Consider the following 10,819-nt stretch of genomic DNA (forward strand, 5'->3'; position numbering starts at 1 on the left):
TACTTCACCCAGTGGGTGGTGGGCGGCTGCCGGAGGGCACTGGGGACTGGCGACGTCGTGAGCTTCGGCGCCGCGGGTGTTCTCACAAAACAGGGTTGAATTTAAATTTTGTACTAAAATTTAAAACGGGACACACAGCACTCAGCCACACACTGAAGAAAACTGACGCGAAGAAAAAATCATCAAGCATTTTTTTCAAAATGACGTAGGTACAGTAGACGTCCGCTCGGTGCAACCGAAGACGGCTAGGGTGCTCATTAAGGTGGCCCACACTTAGGGTATTTTAGCCAATAGTGGACCCCTTACCTATAGTGGACCCCCTTATATTTTTCCTAATTTTCCTGCTTAAATCTGTTTTTACCGGTGAACTTCCACCGGGAGACGATGGATCATGTTCCTAGCCAGTAGTTACAAGTGGTGGAGCTACGCTGGAAAGCAATAATTTGATTTTTTGATCAAATTTGTAAATGTAAACAAATCTGGGGGACCACTATTGGTTAAATCCAAGGGGGTCCACTATTGTCTCCGTTTTAACATGGTAAGAGAATACGATTTATCCTATAGTGGACCCCAACAATCCTATAGTGGACCCCGGGGGGACCACTATAGGATAATTTGAGCCAGATTTGAAATGATTATTTTATGGGAAATATAGGGTGGTTTGGTAAGGTTTTTGTGTGCAATGTGCAGGAAAGACATAGAACTTGCTGTGCAAACGTTGACAGGGGCAATTTAATTGGAATATCATACTGTTTTAACGATCAGAGCAATTTTCAGCTACTAAGGGGTCCACTATTGGTTAAAATACCCTATATGAAAAACAAAAATTTCGAAAAATGCCAAGTCTTACCTCCTCAATCAGTTGTTTTGGACTCCCAAAAGCTACGTTCAAAATTTGAGCAAAATCGGTTAAGCCTAAGGGGGCGCTCAAAACGCTTGAAGTTTGTATGGGGAAACTTGGCCAAATGTATGCAGAAATTTTAAGTATTCGAATTTTGTTGCTAGGTGACGCTGTAAGGTGACGTCCAATAATTAAACCCTTTGGTGTTATTGTAGGTTACTATATGCCAAACAACTTTGTCGAAGGCCGCAAAGTGATTCAACGTCTGTGAAAAAAGTTATACCCTAGGTAAAGTGAGGATAAACTTTATTGTTGTTTTTCCAATACAGTGGGGATTCGTTAGTTGGGTCACGATTGCGCCCCGATTACCGAATCGTATTCGTTAGTTGGTGCAAATGACAGCTGTCGAAATTGTGCTAAAATTGCACACATGCACATCAGTTACTTATAAATCAGTGCACACAAGCATAAATGTACTAAAACGGCTGCGTCCTTGAAACGTCAAAATCATTTTGACATAACATTATGACATTAGAGTGCTTTTTAGTTGGGATTTGACCCAACTAGCGAGCACCCAAACATCGGGCCAACCCAACAAACGAGCTCCCAACCAACGAATCCGCACTGTATTTGTATTTATTTTTTTATAGGTTTTGTAGGGATGAATATATAAAAGTAGACAAATAATCTTTATCATTTTTATTTTTGACACAAAGCAGCTGATCTTTGTGTCAAAAATAAAAATGATAAAGATTATCACTGAACTGACTGAACTTTTTTTGTTTTCATATTCTAGACGGTATTATAACACTGACCAAAAAGAAAGCATGCATTTAGTTACATGTTTCTTTAGGACTTAGGACGGTTGACAATGTAAAGGGTTATGACTTATGGTGGATATAAGAATAGGCCTTTTCATGTGACAGATCCGTGCATGCATTTGTTTACAAAGCTTGAACAACAGCTGCTAACAAGAACGTGTCATCTTCATAGAAGAACTGTCAAACGCCCGAACAATCAGCTGATTTAAGACGTCAAATGAAAAGGCCTATACTTCGGACTGAGATGATCACAGATATGCAGAAGACGACTAGCAAAATCAAGAACACAATTTGACACATTATAGACTATATTTTGACACACAGTAACGATTCGTTCGTTGAGAGCTCGTTAGATGGGCTGTCTCGATGGTTGAATGTTCACTGGTTGGTGCAAAACCCAACTAAAAAGCACTGTCAATGTCAAAATAGATGTCAAAACGAGTTTGACGTCTGACCGCCGTCGCATCACAGCTCCTGTATACAGAACGTTTACGCAAGTATGTGAGTGTTCCGTGATGTATTTCTCGTCACTTGCGTGTGTCTAGAGCATTTTGATCAGTTGTCAGTTGCCCCAACGAACGAACACGATTCGCTAATAGGCTCCTAAAGGCCTATCTCAATTTCTGCATAATTTGATCAAGCATTGATTAAAACGACATGTTTACTTATTTTTTAAGTATTCCTATTAGGTAAAGCCCATAAAATATATTTTCAAAAATTTTAATAATTTTTGCAACACTCCTTGTTTAGCACTCAATTTTGGGTAAATTTTGTTTACCGTGTATGTCAAACAGGAACATTTGTTGTCAAAAGTGAGCCAACACGCTCATTGAAAACTACTCTAAAGTGAGTCGTTTTCGACTCACTTTGGTACAAAGTGCATCAGCTCATTTTAGAGTAAATTGAAGTTACTCACTTTTGCGTAACTGTAAGATTTTCCAAAATTAGAGTAGTTTTCAACTCACTTTCTTAATTTCAATAAAAGCAAAAGTGAGTAAGTGCTACTCACTTTTTTATTTTTTTAGATGACATTTTATATTATAAAAAAAAACAAGCAAGTCAATAACATTCATTATTTATTTATTTCACCATAGCATAATTAATGTCAACAGTTTTCAAATTAAAAAAATAATAATAAAACAGCTGAATCTTCCTCTTGGTCCACTTGATTGTCTGGACCTCGGTCTGGACTCCACCCCGACTTTGATTTTTGGTGGTTCCAGCGCATTTTGGCCAAAGCGGATTCTTTGGAAGGTGACACCACGGGGACACACACAGGGTGACTTTCGGGGCTCATTCATTTGGCATGTTCGTCTTCGACATGTTTTTTCATCACATGGACACGGTCTTCCATTTCGGACAAGTTCCTGAAAAATATAAACATCGGCACAATTATGTTTTATTCCACAGGTTTGTCGATCTCAACTTACCAGATTCATTTTCTTCAACACTTTTCCGCATGAAACTAGCTTAAATATATAGATTTTTCAATAATAATTGAAGTCCGTACCTCGGTCCGGACTTATAGCATGTTTTTTTGTAAGTTTTCGACGGTTGAAACTGAGTTCTTTTCTGATGCCGTTACTCAAAAGTGAGTAAAGCACTGATTTTCCTATAAGAGAGTGGTTAATAACTCACTTTGACAAATGCATGTTACTCACCTTTGACAGATTTAGCAAAAGTTTGAAAGTGAGTATAATTTACTCACTTGAGAGTAGTTTTCAACGAGCGTGAATGTGGTGTCTTTTGCAACCCGCCGTTTCACTTTCGTTACGTCAAGGTTGACCTCGAATGTCAAACAAGACTTGCTCATCATTATTTTATTTTCGAGTTTATTAACTATTCTGTTATTGTTCAAGTTCGGAAAAATTACCATTGAAATCAGAAAACCAAGCTCTTTCGTGTTATGCACCAAAAGCGCGAAAATATTTTTCATTTTAGGACCCTATTGGGGCGCAGTCGTGACCCAACCAGCGAATCTGGACTGTATAGGGTTTGACTGATTTGCAACATCGAATGGAAGCTCAAAAAGGGTTATCTAACACTAATATGAAAGTTATTTGGGGATGATGCTAGTGCTGTCAATGACCAACATCGGATATTGACACTATTGGTAATCAGCTTGAAATAATTTTCAGAATATATTATAAAATAACTTAGGATATTATAGCGCATTTAGTTCACCACTGGACTATCGCACTAGTTTTCACGAGTGCGAAAACGCTAATTAAAGTGCGCGATTGCATCAAATCAACTCGGTGTCTTCAGAGCACTTGTTCTCCATAGATTGAAGAAATAGTGCGCCGAAGACATCAACCTGATTTGATGCAATCGCGCACTTTTATTTACGCTTTCGCACTTATAATGTCGCAGTTCGCAGTCCAGTAGTGAACTAAATGCGGTATATTTGATTGTTGTTTGGAGAAGCTGTCAGAAAAACTAGTTGCCCATATCGGCAAAAACGCTAGGTCTGGTAGCTGTCTCCGAATAATTTTCAGAAATATCAAATCTTTAAAAATTAGCTATGCCATATATTTTTTTGCTCTTCTTTGTAATATAGCGCATTTAGTTCACCACTGGACTATCGCACTAGTTTTCACGAGTGCGAAAACGCTAATAAAAGTGCGCGATTGCATCAAATCAACTCGGTGTCTTCAGAGCACTTGTTCTCCAGAGATTGAAGAAATAGTGCGCCGAAGACATCAACTTGATTTGATGCAATCGCGCACTTTTATTTACGTTTTCGCACTTATAAAGTCGCAGTTCGCAGTCCAGTAGTGAACTAAATGCGGTATATTTCTTAGAAATAGTACTTTGAAGCGTTAACGTAGACACCCTTTTTTTTTCTCTGAATGTTGTCCAGTGACCACGGAGATTTTCGATTATTGAATTATTGTTCAATTATCAATTCATCTTTGGAGCTTCCATTCGGGCAAAACACTAGTGCGATGGGAATAGTTAAAACAGAGCATTTTTTTAAAACTACTACCAGCGGCGTCATGGTCGCAATTTTTTCCGCAGTCAAGTTCGTAGATTGTGAACAATCCTCGGTACTCACTTTACGTAATTTATGTTTAGTCCCTTACTGTCAGAGCTGTCAGATCAGTGTAACACGCTAAATAAAATTTACACAAAAGGCAATTCACACGGAAACAAATACACGGTTATGAATATTTATTGGGTACCGGACTGGTCACCGAAAATTAGATCGTTTTCTTTGGTACATCGAGGTCTTGAAATTAGTCTATGCTACTACGACCCAATACTAATTACTACACACTTTGCTCAAGTTGACGACATCGTCTAGTCCATCGTGAGTATTGGTCCTAGTAGGGGAAAAGTTGGGAAAGGGTCCAGGCTTTGCTATCAGCTGTCCTGCAGCTCCACCTGGGCCCTGTAGCATAATCGGGCTAATAATATTAGCTACAAGTTACAAGTTACAAGTACTAATATTACAAGTGCTAATAATTTGTGTTGCATAAAGGCTCAATTTTCCACTAATATTATTAGCACTTGTAATATTAGTGACCATGAAAATACAAGTTGTTTTGGTTCATTTACCTGTCAAAATTCATCCGACAGTTCACTATTAATTTGAAATGGCAGTTGATGTTTGCCCCAAGTAACAATTTTAATTTTATCAAAGTTTTTTAGCGAGTCAAAAATCCTAAACATAAAACCATTAATGCCGACTTGAAAATGCTCTCGAGTTCTTGTATGCCTCAATAAGCCCACGTTTTGGCTAGTTGGCCCAGTCTTATTAGGGTCTACAGGACTTCGTATGCAAACCGGCTTAGGATTTCGGGTTGTATCATAGTTTTATCAATCTTCTAAATAAAACCATCTTCTGACTTGTCAAATAATTGTTTTGATTATTTTTCACTCTCAATGTTCGATCGTTAGAATAAATTATGCTTGGTTGTTTATCCAGCCATCAATTGGAAAGATGCAGATATGGAATTCAGATTTGTTTTCCTATTTAATACGTGTCAGGAGACATGCCACGGAAAATTTGTGGTGAATGTGACTGTGATAATGACAAAAACTAAGTGCGCCACACAAACTATACATAATTTGGAAGTTAAATGCATTTAATTTACTCGGTGGAATTGGGTGCAAAAAAGGTTTTTTCAACACAGAGTTTAAAAGACATTATGTAATTTTTCTGACAAAATAAAATGACGGAAACGTGTTGTATGGTTTAATTTGATCTTAAGCTGTACGTGAAATCATAAAATAGAGTAATATTTTTTTCTGTATTTACATAAATTATCCCGGCTAGGCGACATATTTTTCTGATAAAACTCTGTGTTCCTGATGATTCCTCCAATAGGGCTAACCCTCCTGAGGTAGTCATAACTGAGCTCATGATAGAACTAGCGGTTTTATCACAGCATTTTTTTGGTTTATGTTACGGCCACGAAATCTTTTGTTGGTTTTATGCATTGCCTCACAGTTTTGTGTATTTGTTTACAAAAAAAAATCTCACCGACAACAACCGCAAATGCAAGTTTTATTGAAATGGTATATAATAAGTGATAAAACCAATTCATGCCTACTTGCAAGTCTTTAACTGAAGATGTTCATAGCAGAAGTTATATGATAGTTTTATGGAACGCCAAAGGTTCAAAGTAAAAAACTACCACATAAAACTAATTTAGAACAACTAGATTTTTGACATGCTCGTATAAAACCAGGATAAAACATGAATAAACCTTCAAGGCACGCTGATTGTTACTTGGGTGTTTATATTCTGCATTTTCCGCGTAACATCCGGAAATAACTTCATTTATTCCGAAGTTTTGCATTCTTTATACGATAGATGAAGAAAAGCATGTGCTGTTTGGATAATTTTCGGCCGCTCTGACGAAATATTTTTTTTTACAAAGTATGACACTGCAAGTACCTAGATTTTTAGTAAAATGTCCCAAAGATTTAATAGTACTGGTTGAAAAACAATGTATAAAGATTTAGCAACATGTATCATGCTTCTTGTTAAAATCCGAAGTGATCTGGGATGCACAAATAGAGCTTTTATCTACTTTTATATGTCGCAACTCGATTCGAGTTAGTGTATGTATATTGTAGCTCTTGATTAGCTTAATGATGCGCAATACAAGCAATTGATTCAAATTTATTTCGCATCTGCAACTTTACCTGTGCTTATGCAGTGACCATAATATATAACTTTACCAAGAACCTCCAATCAAAGATGGGTATTGTAGAAACTGTGGAGAACTTGAGAGACTCAGCAGAAAGTATATTTTGGATACAAAGTGTACATCAACGCAATTTTCTCTTCAATGAGTTTCGGATACATACTGCCAAATTTAATCGTCGAAAACTGGAATTAAAGTTGACATGTTAGATAAATAATATCTTTTGAGTTCATTAAGATGGTAAATCGATATATTCAAAACTAAATATGACTTCTGCAATACTTTAAATCTAACTTGTAAATTATTTTACAAGACCTTTGAGACTTGTAATCAAAAGTACAAGTCATAGCTAATATTTTATACTTGTAGTTTGTTTATGCAACATACACTTGTAAATTCTACTAATAATATTAGTCCAACCGACTTGTAGTATTGGACTTGTAACTTGTACTTGTAGTATTTTTATGCAACAGAAAATAATAAGTTACAAGCTACAAGACTAATATTATTAGTGAAATTTTCATTATGCTACAGGCCCCTGGTCACTCTTCGAAAAAAAAAAAAAACTTGTTTCTGTCGATTTGAGGCCTTTTGAACTCCACCCACACACCTCACCACTACTAACAGAAAGCGCAAACATCAAGCTTTCTGTTAATGGTGGTGAGATGCGTGAGTGGAGCTCAGAAGGCCTCAAGTCGACGGAAACGTGTTTGTTTACGCAATGTTGATGGGGCCTTTTCAATAGTTGGTCTTGAATTACCTTATGACAACAAAAATGTGTAACGACTTCCTAAATCAGTGCAGGGAATTCCTTAGGAATTCCCACCTAAAAACAACTGACAGCATGTAGCGGTGTCATGATCAAGAAAAAGAGAGATTTCTGCGCTCGCGATAGCAAGTGGATGGCACCACTCATAGTTCTCCCATAACACCAATCCAGGTTGTGAAACTAATCTAATGAGTATGAGACCGGCGAAGTGAGATGGCCCACACCCGAGTGATATGGATCACAACTGGGATCCCGGCTTATATGAGAGGAAATATGAAAATAGGCTCCCTGGATCGGGGTACGCGGCATGTGATGAAGAGCTGCTTTAAGGCTCAAATGAGAATCGCATATTATCCGAAACTGAAAAGGCACTTTTCTCCAGAATGACAAAAAAGCGAACAAAACCAGTGTGTCCGATTCTCATAATTGACTAAATAAACAATCGGACATTCTTATTTTCTTTGATTTGTTGATCATTTTGGAAAAAAGTGCTTTTTTAGTTCTGGGATATTTTCCATTCTCAATGGAGCCTTAATCTGCTTCGCAGATCTAGACAAAACCGAACAATAGTTGTTTACGCAAATTTGTACATTTGCCAGGCCTAGATGAGGTGGCGTGATTCTGAAGGCGACAATCTTTCTTGTGAAGTCAAGCGGTCAACACACGTTAGTGTCAAGCTTTAAGAATTCTCCAAACAGCCATAGCAATTCAGTGCCCAGTAATTAGAAACTGTGAGGTGAGACTAATCTTTTTGGAAACATAGCATTCAATAATAACGGTGAATTGTACAGTTTGCAGCCAGTTTAAAATTGTTATAACTTACGGTTACCTGTGAAAGTGTGAACAAAAAAGCGTTGGTAAGCCTAATTGAGACGTCAGAAATTTATAAGGTGCTAATTCGTTGTGGGATAGCTTTCCCTTCAACGAAGGGTTTTTTTTTTCTGCTCGAAAACCCGAGCGAATAGGTTTGCCGTGTATCCGCTACGCGCCAAGTGATCAGCCAGTGAACTTCCGGTGGAAATAGTGAGATCTGAGACCACGACGCCAAGAAGCACCTCCCCTCTGCTGGCATTCGCCCAGCCACAAGACGCCCAAACCGCTCCCGCTTAGACGGTCGTAGCACTCGGTCAGGCCACAGCATCCAAGTCTCATTCCACCCCGCCGATCACGTTGTCACCCGCCGAGCGTCGGATAGCACTCAACCAGACGCACCCTCTCTGCTCTGGTCGTTGAGACGCGAGCACCATCGATTGGTCACCTCTTGCCTTCTCGGGGAATCAGTACCTTGCCTCTTTCCATCGCCCGAGAGAAGAGCACGTGCTACATCTCCTCAGCTGCCACGAGGTCTACATGTGACACCGAAGACGAACGAGCGTGTCGCGGGCGGTGCATCTTTCTGTCGCACGACGTCGGGTAAGGCTACCCGAGTATCACCATCGATTATCAGAACACAAACTGTAAGTCTTTAACTAGAATAGATCTTTGAGCTCAAAGTAGGGACCAATAGCCAACAGAACGCAGATAGTTGCTTATAAACTGTAAATTAAGTCAGGTCCAAATACAGTGCTTTCTTCCTAGATTGTTTGACGTTTTCAGAATTAGTTTTTTTTTATTCAATTTTTATTCGGAGATCCTTTTTTCTATTTCTTGGATTCGGTTAAGCTTCCGTTTGGGTTTGTCGGAGAACACGACGTGTTTGAGCCACTTTAGAACTCGCCCTGATATTGAGTCTTTTGCCGGGCCGGTAAAAAAGCGTCAGCAGTCTCTCTAACCCGAGAGTGGCGCTTAAGCTGCTGAACGTTGTGTGCACTACATAAGCGTTACAAATGGTCGTGAGTACAAATCTCACCTGAGCTGTGGATTTTTTTGGAGTTTCACTAATAATTAATCCATCATTTTTATATGTGTATGTTGAGTTCACTAAAATATCATTACCTTACGTGAATGGTTGTACAGTTGGAGAAAGATTCCCATAGTAAACCCCATACAAATTTCAATCGCAATGCAGAATATGGGGACGCAACCAATCGCTCCCAAATTCTGCACAGTTGCTTTTGCCCGAAAAAGCATTGCTCCGGGTTGATGCGATCAAATTTCATACAACTTTGACCCACTCAGTGACTGTTGTTCCAACTGGTTACCTATCCGATTATAACAACAATTAGAGTAAAATATTCAAAATGACATAAGGATTTTCACATTATCAAGTTTGTATAGCTGTAAATCATGCTTAGTAGGTAAACATACTGTTATATTGTTCATTGATAAACTGTAGAAGATAGATCATAAAAATATGTAATATAACTTATCAAACAATAGCTTCATAACTTAACAATATAAAACTTATCAATTTGAACTTACGCTTTATTTTTACCAGACCCAGATCGAATTACCGATCCATTCTTCAGTCCTCATAGTACCCTGGATTAAGGTACAGCACGTTGAAGAATCCTCTCTGCTCACTGCCCAGCGTTTGCAGGGCATTGTTCTGCTCCGTCCGATACGTACTGGAGTCCTTGCCCACCAGCTTCATCAGCTGCTCCACGTCCGTATCGTGAGCATGCTTGGACCAAACCTTACACATACTCTCCACGAACCACGATCCGTACTGTCGGTCCCGATGGGCCGCGTAACCGGGTACCGTCGAGAAGCAGATCAACATGTCCGCGTAGGTTGGCATATTGTTCGGGGGATCCTTCTTCATGTTGATCATCCCGTCGCGTTCGGTGTGCTCCGCCAGCCGTAGGGTTCCGTAATCGGGGGTGTCACCGCTGTGAAATTAAACAATAGATTGGAGTGTTGCACAGAGAGGGTTAATAACATCAACCTACCGGCAGATGGAAAAGAAGAACAACTTCGGTCTCCGGATCAGCTTTGGGCAGTTTGCGTTATTGAACAGGGACAAAATGTCCTCGACGTATAGGACTGAGTTGTCGTTAAGGTAAATTTTATCCCGTCCCTTGGTATGGTTGCCGTGCGCTAGGATATAGAACGCGAAACATTCCGTCGATAGGTAACTAGACTGTTTTAGTTCTTTAACGAGGTTGTTGAATTCCTAGAAATAAGAAAAAGCTACATTTTTGTGAATGCCTTGAGAGTTTCGGAAATGCGGTTTTTTGAATTCCTAGCTGAAGTTCAGGAGAAACCCTCGAAGCAACTTATCCTAAGAGGAAATATTTGAGTTAATACCAGAAGGAATTTCTGGGAATAACCCAGAAGCAATCTTAGA

The 10,819-nt window shown here is 39.0% G+C and overlaps 1 protein-coding gene across 1 annotated transcript; it reads right to left on the minus strand.

The window, feature by feature from the left end:
- Positions 1-9,820: 9,820 nt before the first annotated feature.
- Positions 9,821-10,645, minus strand: LOC109412040 (caspase Dronc; the record flags this gene model as incomplete). The annotated part of the gene is given in 2 exon segments (XM_062859637.1): positions 9,821-10,361; positions 10,422-10,645. Coding segments are annotated over 2 exon segments (591 nt in total), but the record flags the coding sequence as incomplete, so codon positions are not given.
- Positions 10,646-10,819: the final 174 nt, after the last annotated feature.

This window comes from Aedes albopictus, chromosome 3 (assembly GCF_035046485.1).
Source record: "Aedes albopictus strain Foshan chromosome 3, AalbF5, whole genome shotgun sequence".
NCBI lineage: Eukaryota > Metazoa > Arthropoda > Insecta > Diptera > Culicidae > Aedes > Aedes albopictus.